General features: G+C 49.2%; 1 protein-coding gene across 2 annotated transcripts in view; it reads right to left on the minus strand.

Annotated features, from left to right (window-relative positions):
* The window catches only part of MED13L (mediator complex subunit 13L), a 964,037-nt gene that overhangs the window by 341,944 nt on the left and 607,497 nt on the right, over positions 1 to 14,596 (minus strand). For both annotated transcript variants that reach the window (XM_085634904.1, XM_085634903.1), the window contains exon 6: positions 8,643 to 8,837. In XM_085634904.1, coding sequence (XP_085491030.1) covers positions 8,643 to 8,837 — 195 coding nt within the window. The remainder of the gene's footprint in view (positions 1 to 8,642; positions 8,838 to 14,596) is intronic.

Raw genomic sequence — 14,596 nt, forward strand, 5'->3', positions numbered from 1 at the left:
GAATAAAGTGAAGGGCCTATATGGCAAACATTTTAAAGAGATAGACGCTTCTGAGGAGAATACATGCCGAGGTATGTTGAGCTTAGTACCCGAAACTCTGTTTACATCAATTAGGGCCACCTTTTTGCCGCATTCGGACCGGAGTCAAGGCAGATATATTATCTTTACTTCTCACAGGGAAACAGCTCTCCCATTAGGTACTGGTACCTTTGCCAAGCTTAGACCTGGACAGCAGTGTGAAGCAAAAGGCATATTTTTCACAACCCCCGCTCTTGGGGCAAGTCTAACTCCTTTATTTTAAGATTGTGGGTGCCCTACATTACCTCTGAATTGGAAAGGCACGAGTTAATTTGCTGCATTATCTTAAAACGGAATGTTTTACCCCATAATATCCCGAAGGGTAGAGGACTAAAAGCTACTGTGTTCTCAGTGCGCAGAGTGACCACCACTTTGATTAGCACTGTGAGCAAGATGGTGCCTAAAGATGTCATGCAGCATCAGAAGTCCTGGTCCTACATCCAACGGGGCCAGACTAGCTCCTCCTTTTTTCAGATCACTTCACATGTTAAGAATGGTTCAAGAGCATGTGCAGAGAGCAGCTGACAAATGCTATCTTGCCTTCCCTCTGGTACTTGGCTAGGGCACTGGTGGTAAAAGAAGCCAAATTCTATGTTTTTGTTTGGACCAGGGGAAGCGCAACCATTTTTGGATGTTAAAACACCCAACCCTGTGGCACCTTCAACATAAGAGCTTGGTGCTGATTGCAGATGATTGTGATTTGTAACACTGCTTGAACATACTATTTAAAATGCTTGTCCCCTCCTCAAACTGTTCCTGTATTCCCCCATTTCTCCTCTTTTCGTTCCTTTTCTCTCCTCTGTGCCTGCCTCGACTTTCTCCTACCCCCCTCTGAACCCTACCCTTCCGCCCTCAAACTCCTGTCACCTGTATGTCTATACCCTTAGATTCCATTCCAGTCTCTTATGGAGTATTGCTTAGTGTCTGATCGTAGGGGGCCTGCATTATTGTACTTTCTGGTGGTGGTTGTTTTTTGTTAGGCATATTAGACTGTAATCTCTCCAGGGCTGCTACTACTGTTCAGCACGCTACTGTGCTCGAGCTAGGTTAACACCAACACATACATAGGACAAAGGGTCAGTAGGGAGACATTTTGTTAGGGGTTTCTTGCATGCATTTCTTTAACAGTGCAGTCAGCTAAATTTGTTATATCCTGTTATAATTTCGAACCAGGATGCTTTAAAATTTTAAACTAGGCACAAATATATGGTCGGGCAAAATAAAGCTCTTTTAACGGGACCGGATGGGACAACACTCCGAAAGGAATAACTAGAAATGTAATGATTTGAGGGGCGTGGCTTGGCGCCGACATCGATGGCCGCCTAGCTTCGGAGCTCCGCTGGGGCTCATAACCCATTAAAATCCGCCAAAATCCGGCCATAAGGGGTGATGGGGGCAGCTACGGACCTTTGAAGTACTCCTGAGCCGAGCGACCCCAGAAAGAGTCGCACACTCGAGACTCGGCAAATTTGGTGAGGTGCGGACTGCAATCGCCGGGCGGAGGGGGCCGCGGGCCGTGGAGTCGGCACACCATCCAGTCACCGGCACGGAGGTGAGTGGCGCCGAGCGCAGGTGGCGCATCTACCAAAACCCACAAGAGCGGAGGGGCAGCCAGGTCCGGAGTCGTGGGCTGGGACCCGTCGCCATCTCGGAGCCTGAGGAGGGGCGGAGCTCGCGAGTGTATCGGCCAGGGGTCTGGCGGCGCAGATCGGAGAGGCGCGCAGCGGCCCCTGCATCGGTCGGCCTGAAGCCCCGGGGCCCTCTGGGTGGAGTTGCCGCGAGTCGGGGTGCATCGAGGAGCGGCCGCTGGAGTGCCCGGCGTGGATTGCCGAGAAACGGACGGGGGGAGAGCCTTGGCGGCGGCCTACTTGATCACAGTGCGGGCAGCATTGCCGCCCAGTGCCACCTCCGTACACTGAGATCCGCTACCGGGGAATAAACGCTGGCAGCTGGGGAGCACAGAGGCGAAAGGAGAGACTACGTGTCGGGAGAGCCCCTGACCAGCCGGTGGGCCAGACCGCCAACATATTGCGGGAAGCAGGCAGTGGGACAGAACTTTGGGGCCCGTGAAATGCCCGGGTAGGCGCTGGATCAATACGCGCCACGGCGGCCTGGTTGGAGGTGCGTGAGTTGGAAATACTGAGGCCTGCATTGGAAGGACCACATATCAGCAGTGGATCGGAGGCCTGGATTGCGCGGCACACGCCCGAGTGCCAGCCACGTGGAGGGTTGATTGCCTGCGGGTCGCGGTGCGAAGGTGTGGGGTCGCGTTGGGGCGGCCCGGTTGCCTGTGCGGCCCTCTAGGTCGCAGATATTCGTCAACAGGGCGACTCCGTTAACGGCTCCGGCCAGGGGCAGAAGAGTAACAAGTGGTGGTCCACCAGAAGTGGGCGGAGGCGGCCGATGGTCGCCCTTTGGCCGGACGCCTCCGACTGAAGCCACGTCCGGGTGGCGGATGGGTGGAGGGACACTGCGCTGGAAAATCAAGACAACCATTCGCCGGCGGCCCGCCCGGGACGCAGCCAGACATCCTGGGTAAACCTGAAAACGGGGCCAAATTGAGCTGTGTGCGGACGTGGTGCAGCCTAGCCAGCAGACGTGGGGTGAACCGCTCCTGGAGGGCTCGAACGCAGCCGCTGAAGTGACACTAACAGATATCGGCCATTTAGCCTACTACAAACATGAGGCCTAAACACGGCTCCGCAGTGCAGTCCAATAAACTGGACAAATACGCGCTCCCGAAGGCATCCCAGATGTCCGAAGAGGGACACGATCGCCGTCAAGAGGAATCGGAACCGTCATTACAGTCCATCATGGCGGCCATCACGAACTTGGGGACTACCCTCGAAACAAAAATGGATAAGATGTCGATTGAAATTAACCTCATGAGGACGGATATGCAGAAAACCACTGACCGGGTCAAAGAAACAGAATCCAATGTCACTGAACTCCAGACATCTACCAAAAGACTGGAAGAGAGAATAAACGTTTTGACCCACCAACACCGCCAAATGGCGGCGAAGCTCGAGGACCAAGAAGGGAGGGCACGACGCAGCAACATTAGAGTGGTGGGGGTCCCGGAGGGACTGGAGGGGCCGAGCACGGACCTCTTCCTGGAAGACCTCATCTTAAACCACCTCAAACCACAGAGACTCTATTCTCTCTTCACGGTGGAGCGGGCGCATAGAGCGCTGCTCCCGCGGCCGAAACCGGGGGCGGCCCCCAGAACGATCATTGCAAAAATTCTGAACTATAGGGACCGGGATGCTATCCTGCAGGCCGCAAGGGTCAAGGGAGACGTGAAATACGATAATGCTACTATCAGGTTCTTCCCGGACTTCACGCTCAAGGTTCAGCAAGAGAGGAGGTCCTTTGAAGGGGTGAAAGCAACCCTGCGGCAACGCGGGATCAAATACATGATGTTCTTCCCAGCGAAGCTGAAGGTTCTCGTGGACGGAAAAGCACTCTTCTTCACAAGCCCCCAAGAAGCGCAGGACTGGCTGGAGGGGAAGGCGGACCTCCGAAAACACACCAGATACTCCGGGAGAGAGGCAGCGTCGGCCTGTCGAGGGGCGTCCTCCAGGGGCGACGACGGTGCGCAAGGACAGCATGCGGAACGCACATGGAGGTCGCGGTCCAGCAGCCCGGCGCGGGATCCAATGAACCAAAACTCTGACCCGTAATCCAGCGGCGTGCTGCCTTGAAGAAGACTACAAACCGTAATGTACATTGTTGGGGATGCTTCCCGGGATGACACTGGTGGGTGGGTCCTGGCTGCCCGGGGATCACGATTCAGCCTTTTTCTATTAAGACACGTCCCCCCAAAATGCAGGCACTGGGCCCGCACCAGAGACACATAGTTCTGACAGGGATGCTCTACCTACTGGGTCGCAGGCCGCGATAGGGGTGCTTTGCATTAACCCGGGATCACCCGCATGGCAATAATTCAGTTCACTACGGGGAAGGGGCTCTGGTGGCCGGGGTCGGCTGCGATCCACTCTCCCAAGACACAGTAGTTCACACGTTGGGGCGATAGGCACTCTGCTGGTTGGGGATGTGGGTAGTTTGGAACCTACGTGGCAGGGTAGCAGGGTGGGGGGAGGGGATGCCGGGGTTGAAACTGTTGGAGGTTTGTATTTGTTGGGGTGTGGAATGGGGAGGAAAGGGGGGGTACAAGGGGGTTTGTTGGTCATATGAGTGTACAGCATCAGATATACAGTCAGTGTGCGAGATTATGGCAGGGTGCCTTTCAATTTGCTTTCTATGACACACATGCAGTGGGATAAAAGTCTCAAACTTCTAAGCTGGAACGTTAACGGGTTGGGGGATAAAATAAAAAGAAGCATTGCTTTGCAGTACATTAAAAGACACTCCCCGGACGTTGCATTGTTGCAGGAGACACACTTAATGGGAAACAACTGTAGGGCGCTCAACAGAGGGGGTTACAAAATGGTGGTATATGCGGGGTTCACTTCAGGATCCAGGGGGACAGGGATCCTTGTGTGCCACTCCTTCCCCTTAGCGGTTCAGCGCACGTGGACGGACCCGTTGGGGCGTTACGTGGCAGCAGCAGGGCAATGGGAGGGTAGAATACTCATATTGGTTGCGGTATATATCCCGCCGGGTCTGTAAGCGCAAACTTATAAGGATCTGGGTGCCTTTCTATTAGGTTTACCCAGGGGACACCTTGTGATTGGAGGGGATTTTAGCTCCGTGGTCTCAGGGGACTGGGATAGGCACCCCCCGCGAGCGATTGGAGCGGGGCAACAGTGGCTCCCCCAATTCATTGATGCATTTGGCCTGGTGGACGTCTGGCGGAAACACCATCCCACCGGCAGGGGTTATACTTTCGGGTCGGGAGCGCATCACACACTGTCTCGACTACATACTCACCCCGGTACAATTTGACATGAATACGACGGAAATTCAGCATCTGCCCCGGGGCATCTCGGATCACTCACCACTATGGGTTCACTTCACAAGGGGGGATAAAAGTATCGGAGGATCAGTGCCAATAAACCCATGGTACCTTAAAGGCCCGGAGATCAGAGCAACGCTGGTAAAAGCAATTGACCACTACTTCATAGATAATGAAGGAACGGTGGAATCACCAGCCACGTTATGGGAGGCGTTCAAGACAGTCCTAAGGGGGCAGGCCCTCTCACTCATAGCGGGTAGGCGTAAAGAAAAAGGAAAACAACTGACAGAGATAGAGAACGCGATCAAACAAATTGAGGAGAGAATCGGCCGGGGCCCGGATGAGGATAGTACACACCAATTGCAACTTAGGGCCGCAGAATATAAGGACATCGCTACAGAGGCGGCAAAAACTTTGGCACGCGATAGGGATGGGCACATATACGATCAGGGCGACAAGGCGGGCAAACTCATAGCTTGGCTGGATAGGAAAGAAAGGGAACAACGGGTGGTGCCCGAACTCATGAGCACTTCGGGGAGGCTCCTGACTGAACCGGGTGACATAGTGAACGAACTGGCCTTGCACTTTGAACAGGTGTATAGGAGGCAGTCGGACCTCACGGAGGACGACTCTGCTGCCTTCTTGACCGACATTCAGTTGCCCATCCTGACAGATCAGGAACGAGATCAAATGGAAGATGATCTTACGTCAGAAGAGCTCACCAAAGCAATAGGTGACCTCAAAGGGGGTAAGGCACTGGGGCCCAACGGCCTCCCTGTTGAGCTATACAAGCTTAAACCAGATAGGATAGCGCCATTTCTGAAGGCAATGTATAACGAAAGTCATGAACAGGGGATCCTGCCTCGGGACCAGCGCATAGCCACTCTTGTGGCAATTCCCAAACCAGGGAAGCCGAAAACGGAGTGCTCCTCGTACAGACCCATTTCGCTCCTCAACGCGGAGCCCAAAATACTGGCTAAAGTCTTAGCCAACAGACTTCGTACAGTTATCACAAAGCTAGTGCACCCGGACCAGTCGGGATTCATGCCTCATCGCAACACCGCACTCAACCTCAGGCGACTTCACGGAGTCCTGGGGCGCTGCCCTGGAATCCAGGAGGATGCTATGGTGGTGTCATTGGATGCAGCCATGGCGTTCAACACACTCGAATGGGCATACCTATTTGCGGTGCTCAAGAAATTAGGTTTCGGACCCAAGTTTCTGGGATGGGTGCGCCTCTTATACTCCGAGCCACTGGCGACAGTGTCGGTAAACAACAAGACTTCTGAGGTCTTTCCACTCAGCAGAGGTACGAGGCAGGGCTTCCCGTTGTCGCCGTTGCTATTCGCGCTATCGCTGGAGCCCCTTGCGGCGTGGATACGTAAAACTGTGACCATCCGTGGCCTCAAGTGGACTGAAGGATGGGAGGACAGGATATCGTTATATGCAGACGACATACTGCTTTATCTGGCATCACCTGCCCGTTCCCTCAGAGTGATTCTAGACATTTTCGCCAGTTTCGGAAGAAACTCAGGGTTTCGTATTAACTGGAGCAATTCAGTGATCTACATGCTCCACGGACCGGCCCCCTCCCTCCCGAGAGACTGCACGATTCAGATTGTGGAAGACGGTTTCCGATACTTGGGGATATTCATAATCACTGATGTTAGGAAACGATATGACCAAAACCGGATTACCCCATTGCAAAGGCTCAGGAGAGACGTGGAGGTCTGGAAGAAGTTGCCCATATCCTTACTTGGGAGAGCGGCGCTCTTCAAAATGATGGCCTTGCCTAGATTCTTATACGTTCTACAAAACTATCCAGATGCTGTGCCGCCAACATTTTTTAGAGAGGTCGAGTCTTTACAGAGAGACTTGTTGTGGGACGGTAGACCCAGAATTGCGCTAGGCAAGCTCACACTCGGATGGTATGACGGGGGTATAGCCCTCCCTGACATCAGGAAGTATTACTGGGCAGCACACCTGGCCGCAATAAACCAATGCCAGTATGGCAATGGAGATAACCCGGCATACGGAATGGATAGGTGGTTACTGCCGGGGGGCGACTTCACGAGATCCCTATATTCTAGACCAACCAAATTCCCACTCACAGGCCCCACTAAACACGCGGTCCAGGTCTGGCATGTGGCAACTAAAGCCCTGGGATGGGCCAATAAACTTACAATGGCAACCCCGCTGTGGGATACGGAGCGGCTGGGTACATTGGGACGAACGAAAGGGTTTGCAAAGTGGGATCTCATCGGCATCTCACACATCAGGGACCTGTGGGGGAGGGAGGGTGTGGTGCCATTTGACACACTGCAACAGTCGTACGAAATGGCGGCGTCAGAACGCTTCCGTTATACGCAAATCAGGCATGCCCTGCAGACCTCCATATGCGCCGGCACGACGCTCCCGGAGGCATCACCACTCAAAGATAGGTTGCTAGACGGGCATTTGCCCGAAAAATGTATATCTCTCACGTACAAAAAGATCATTCACCACACTCCTGATCCCCTTGCAGCACTCAGGGAGAAGTGGGTAAGAGACGGTTTGGAGGTGGATGACGAGGAATGGCAGGAGGCACTCGCCTCGCCCAAGGAGGTGGCTATTTCTGCAAAGTTGAAATTAATACAGCTGAAGATTTTACACAGAGTCAACCTATCAGGGACCCAACTGATCCACATGGGGAGTAGTATGGACGGGCTTTGCAGAAGGGGCTGTGGAATGCAGGGCACATTCCTACATGTGCTCTGGGAGTGCCCAGTCATTCATAGTTTCTGGAGGTGCGTGTTGAAAGTATTGAGTGTGGTGTGGGGGGTGCCCGTGTTACCTGAGGCAAAGAGATGCCTTCTGAATGTTTGGGAGCCCACAGATTTACCTATACATGGGAGGTTGTGGGTCACACTGGGGCAGACGGTGGCCAAGCGCAATATAGCGCAGCTGTGGGGGGCCGCTGCACCTCCCACTTTAAAGAAATGGAAAGATGACATGGACTGGTGCATGGTCCGGGAGAAAACTGTATATGTTGCACGGGGAAGCCCCAAAAAATGGTTATCGATCTGGACAAAGTGGAATGTGTACCGGGGGGGGATATGTGAACCACCAGTTGTTTCTTCCCCAGAAGACCACTGTACAGTGTGAAACATAATGTATGTAAAGTAACATCGCCTGCTATTCCGAACAATATGTATTGACATATGTATACACTGATGCACGTATTCCTTGTGAGGTAACCAAATGGAACTGTATAATATGACCAAGTTTCTTTATGTTGAATAAACAGATTGATAAAAAAAAAAAAAAAAGTGTAATGATTTTGTGGACTCCAACCCAAGCAGGATATCGCTCGTGCTATTTTGTACAAGCTATCAAGATCAAAAATGTCTTTTGCTTTATTTCCCTGAGCTTCTGGTCAGAATAAAGCTTTGATATTTTAAAGTCTTTTTAATTATTAATTAATTCAACCCTACTGCCAGTGACTGATAAAACGTCAGCTTCTGTGATAAGACTTTCCTGTCAATAGCCTGTTTTCAGCAATGTGTTTTTGCTTTAGACGTTAATTCTAAGTACGTTTGCACTTGCATGTTATTCTAAATTACTTTAATTAAAACAAAGCTCCTTTAAATCTAAAACAATAACTTACCCACAATAACCTCAACAGCCACTGGGAAGTCATCGTCATAAGAGAGTTCATCTTCCTTCTTGGCTCCTTGTTTCTTTTTCAGCACGTTGGGGTAGAAATACTGCCATTCCTCTATGAGTTTCCTGGTGGCAGGGTCCGACATCTTGTAGGCGTGGCCTGTTAGGGTGCCATTCAAGCCATAAGGGCCCACGATCACTGGAGAGGAGAGAAGAGAGGCAAACCGGTCTCGGTGAAAAAAGGCAACCGCAAGGAAACGGACAGTAAGAGCATCAGGGGCCACATTAAGAAAGTTGTGTTAAATATGAATGAATGACGTCGACATATTCGTAAAGACTATTATACGGAACCAATACGTCGTTAAATGGCGAGCTCTCACAAGTCACTCCATCTCAAGAAGCAAGGTCGTGCACAGATGATGGGACGGGCATTAAACTACTAATGTCAACTAAACACACAAAGGGGCTCCGAAAGGGAAATGGAAAGGATAACAAGCATTGGCATAGCCAATAGGTCTCGCCTTTGGGACCTTATAAGTGTTTAGCCATGCAACAGTTAATGCAATTAATGTTGTTGCACCAAGGATATTGTGTTGGATAACTATAGGTCCCAAAGGCGAGACCTATTGGCTATGCCAATGCTTGTTATCCTGGCTAGAACGTTTAACTGATGTGGGATGCCAAATAAAACAAGTACAAAATAAAATGCCGGTATGAAACTATCCTTAAGTCTCTTAAGAGAATGTGATACGCAAATGAGGTATTAGTGAGATGACATTCTGTATGTTAAGTGTTTGTGTAACTACAGAAAATAAACAATTTAAAAAAAAAGCTGCAAAAAGCTTTCTAACCAGAAACAAATACTGGAAGTGAACAGCACAACCAACAAGTATCCGCCCCGCCCCCCGCCCTCAAATTTTCCTCACCAATCTTGTCCATTTGTTTTCATCACATAGCATAGAAACGAGTATGAATATCTATATGTAGAACAAGCAGAAGATAAAGAGGGGTCCACTGCAGATCAGTGCAAGGGAGCCTAAAAAAGTATCCAAGCCCCATTCCAATGGTAGACATGCACCACGCAAATGCCAATAAAAAGAACAGTAAAAAAAAAATATACCAGAAAGCCAGAAAAAACAAACCATTGCTAGCACTGCATGAGCATCGGTGTGCCTTTAGTTATAGCTACAGGTTGAAAGAGCTCCACTTCTTAGTAAAGGGGCACCCCAGAGGGATGGGACTTCTTTCAAATTTAAGGCATGAAAAGCTGTGACAACGCCACTGACTACATGCCTGAGTCGACTCTCCTATTTTTACGAAGGACAAACAGCTTCTCCTAAAAGGGCCATCACAACATCTATAAACTATACCAAGCATTGGCATAGCCAATAGGTCTCGCCTTTGGAACCTTATAAGTATTTAGTTATGCAGTACAGTATCCTTGGTGCAACAACATCAACTGTTGCATGTCTAAACGCTTCTAAGGTCCCAAAGGCGAGACCTATTGGCTATGCCAATGCTTGTTTGAAAAAGCATCTGTGTCACCTGGGAGGAGTTCTGTGTGTGCTGCTCCCTCTGTCAAGGTTTGTTAGCTTTTTTCGTCTGCACCTATTTGTTTTATTCTTGACGAAGCACTGGTTTCGTTATGTATTTGCAGTTTAGTTTTAGTTTCACATTTACAGCCGTTTCTTGTCAGCTGAAAGGTAAGTTATAGGGTCACTGGATATGAACTTCAGAGAGAGGAACTTTAGGCCCAAGGAAACCCTAGATGTGCGTTACTGACACACTTGCAGTAGCATGCCTCTCTGAGCGCGCGAGGTTCTGGAAATTATTCACCAATAAACCTATGGGGCCCCTTTAACTAGATGCAAGAGGACCGCAGATTTCATTAGGCCCGCGCGCCACTTAGTTGGAGAAATTCTCCATTGTAAAATAAATTGCCTAACTAGTACGAAAATAAATGTTTATATTTTAACTGTGACCATGGCAGGATGCACAGCAGACCAATCACATCATTGTACACTCACTGCTGTATACGTTAGTAAATTTCTCATGACAGGCACTAATGTATGCTTAGGAATATATTGTTCAGTATAAAATACGTGACAGAAACACACAAGTGTGTGCACCAAGTTCTGGCTGGGACTGGGAATACCATGTCCACGCACCAATGGGCCCAATTATTATTAACCCCTTCAGTGCCACGCCCTTTCCCCCTCCTGTGCCGGGCGTTGCACTAGTGGGTGGGGTTCATGACGAGATAGTCTCGTCATGGGCACAGCGCAACCGTGCTCCATGACGAGACTATCTCGTCATGGGCACTGAAGAGGTTAAATACCTAAGAAATGGCCCATGTTTTCAAATTGGGGCAGTTCTATAATTGGATATAAACTCTGTACAAGTGTTTTGCGATGTATGGAAAGAATGTATGGATTGTGATTGCTGCAGACAGGAAACAAAACTGGCCCCAGCAGACCATAAAACAGGCTGACAAACTGCCATAAACGGTCCAAAACATGTGTACACAAAAACCCAAGCATGGCTATAGAAAAAGAATAAAGTGCACAAGAAAACAAACACAGGCGATGGCGGGAGCAGTGTGCGCGCTTCGGTTTGTGTGTAAATAAATGATTGCGTAGGTAATAGCACGCCTAGAAATTGTGGTGTTTGTGTACCAGAGTCGAAATATACCCACAGAATCAACGGCACATCTGTGCACATTGTTGTAAGCACTGTAGGAAGTATTGGTCCCACTAGTGCTGGGCACCACTAGAAGGAAAAGTGCCAGCGGCCTCTTGACCTTCAGCCGATCCATGCGTTTTAAAGTGAAAGTGAACAAGCATTGGCCGCGCGGCCATAAAATAATGGACCGCGTGGCCGTGAAAGGGGACGCGTTCTGTGGTGTGGGAGAAGCGGAGCGAGGAAAGGCAGATGGCAGCGTCGTTAAAGTAATCGCGACTGTAAGGGTGCCCGCGAGATGGCGCCTGTGCTCATAAACCCGCGCGCGTAACCGCTCGCCGGTGGCCGGATTAAGTCTTTTGGTAGCACTCAAAAAGCCAGTTACTAAAGGTCTCGCCAGACCAGCGCATGCGCTAGCTCTAGCAAGACCTAAAAACAAATACACTCGTGGTCTAACCTTTCACGGCTGGTGGGAGCTATGGGTCAAAACAACACACACTCGCGTACCAGCCAGCTATAATGCATTTGTAAATTTAGTCCTGAGGGCTGCGACGAATGTAGAACTTCAACAAAAGGGGGCGCCTGAGACACGCAGCTGTGCCATTATTTTCATTTAGGCTCAGACTCAGACAAAATGTTTGGAACAAGCTTGTTATAAAAACACTTTTGCACACGATATAGAAGTTACAATTTCTCAAATCGACCTAATCCATTAACCACGTACTTCACTTAAGACGGAATATGAGAAGAAGTTTCAGTGCACTCGCATCCTGAGCACTGGGCCACTATAGAAGAGCCTTTCGTGGCAGATTGTATACGATAAAGAAGTACCTCACATTCTCAATACACACACAGTACAACCTCCACAATTAACATCAATCACGTCTAATACGAAAGCGAAACCACTACACCGTTTGCATCTGTTGTCCGAATCTTGCAATGTTCGAAAATCAGCTTTCCATTCTCGATCAGACAAAAACAAATGTCATTCAGTCTAAACGGTGATTTTCATGCCTCACTGATCCAGTTCATCAGTACATAACTGAAAACTTAAAACTGAGAGGCCAATTAAGCAACTCAATACACGGCAACCCCGACTTGGGGGGGGTGAGGGCATTTGGAGACATGCATTTAAATCTAAACTTAAAGGACAGACCTTTCTAGAAACACCATTATATTAAAACAAAACAAAAAGTTATTATTTGATGGTTACGTTATTGGTTTAGATAAGTGGATTGGCGTCAGGAGTAATGCTAGGTTAAACAAGCATTGGCATAGCCAATAGATCTCGCCTTTGGGACCTTATAAGTGTAGCCATGCAACGGTTGAAGTTGTTGCACCAAGGATATTGTGTTGCATAACTAAATACTTATAAGGTCCAATACTTATAAGGTCCCAAAAGCGAGAGAGAAGGCAATCCCCAATATAAAACATCACACATGTTTGGAGCATGCAGCAGTGTTGTATATCACATCATATGTGGAAAATAAAAAGTTATAAAGTGTATTCACAAAACTAAAATGTACAGTATACCACAGGAATGTATGTACGAATCCCAAATATGAAAATACAGCTACGTGAGAGGAGGACGGTGGAGGGTGACGTGTAGAGGGGAGCACTAAGCGGAGGTGAAGAGTGGGGGGCTGGTGCAAAGGAGCAGAGATGCAGATACAGGAGTGGGAGAGAGCAGAGGTAGGGAGAGGAGGATGGGTGGAAGTTACTGAGGAGGGTCGAGAGATCAGTTGGAAATTGTGAGCCCCTCCCCCTTTCCTAAGCAGCTTCTTGAGAGGAGGTCTTGTAAACGACAAAGCCATGCGCTCCGAGGGCTGCCCGCCTGGCTCTTGGCGCTGGACAGCTTTAGTTTAGCCTCAGAGGAGTGGCAGGGTAGAAAGAGGTCTCTGGCGTGGAATGTGTGTGTGTTCGCGTGTGTGTGTTCGCGTGTGTGTGCTGCTCCAAAGGTTGTCGACCTGGTGAGTAGCACTCAATCAGCAGCTTTGTTTATGATAGGCAGGGACGAGGATCCACTTGCAGAAGCCGCTCCGTAATGGAATTGCCTGACGCGTTCCATATGCTTCTCTTCAGAGGCTTGAACGGAGACGGTGTGTGCAAACGCTGAACCCACTTCGCCATTTTCGTATTGCACACCCACCAATGGGAAGCTCGAATGAGACTGTGCATTGTGGGTGTGCAATATGAAAATGGCGAAGTTCAAACCTCTGAAGAGAAGCATATGGAGCTTCGAAACGCATCAGGCAATTCCATTACAGAGCGGCTTCTACAATCGGATCCTCGTCCCTGCCAATCATAAATAAAGCTGCTGATCGAATGCTACTCACCTGGTGGACAACTTTGGAGCAGAATGTAATACGCGGCCGTCCTGTCGCAGGGTGTGCACCACCCCGTAATGTTATGGGGGCCACCCGACATGGTAACTATCATGTTGGCAATGTGGGCCAGCAGCGGCAAACAGGATTGAGGACGAGTCCACTTGCAGGGTCCATATAGGACAAGATGTGTGTGATATCCGGACCACATTTCCCACAATGCACAGTCTCATTCGAGCTTCCCATTGGTGGGTGTGCAATATGAAAATGGCGAAGTGGGTACAACGTTTGCACACAACGTCTCTGTTCAAGCCTCTGAAGAGAAGCATATGGAGCTTCGAAACGCGCCAAGAAACTCCATAACGGAGCGACTTCTACAAGTGGATCCTCGTCCCTGCCTATCATAAATAAAGCTGCTGATCGAGTGCTACTCACCTGGTGGACAACCTTTGGAGCTGTGTATATATATATATTCACTGAAAAAACCATAGGTTTCACACATGTTATAGTTAGCGGAAATTTTACTGATAAAAAACCAATGAAATTCCCCCGTTATAGTTAGTGCAGGCAACTATAACTCACGCGACCGCAATCCTCTGCTGATGCTAATACTGTATTTAGACACTTATTTGCCCATGTCTTCTTCCATACATTTTTAGCTATACATATATTACAAATATTTTTTTTTCATAAAGACACATATGTCATCAGCAGAAGATTGCGGTCGCGTGAGTTATAGTTGCCTGCACTAACTATAATGGGGGAATTTCATTGGTTTTTTATCAGTAAAATTTCCGCTAACTATAACATGTGTGAAACCTATGGTTTTTTCAGTGAATTTGCAAGGTTTTTTAAATGCTAATTCCTAACTATAACGTGTGTGAAACCTATGTTTTTTTCAGTGAATTTGTACGGTTTTTTAAATGCTAAGTTACTTTACGCCATTCGTGGCGTG

Source organism: Triturus cristatus, chromosome 11 (assembly GCF_964204655.1).
Source record: "Triturus cristatus chromosome 11, aTriCri1.1, whole genome shotgun sequence".
Classification (NCBI taxonomy): Eukaryota; Metazoa; Chordata; class Amphibia; order Caudata; family Salamandridae; genus Triturus; species Triturus cristatus.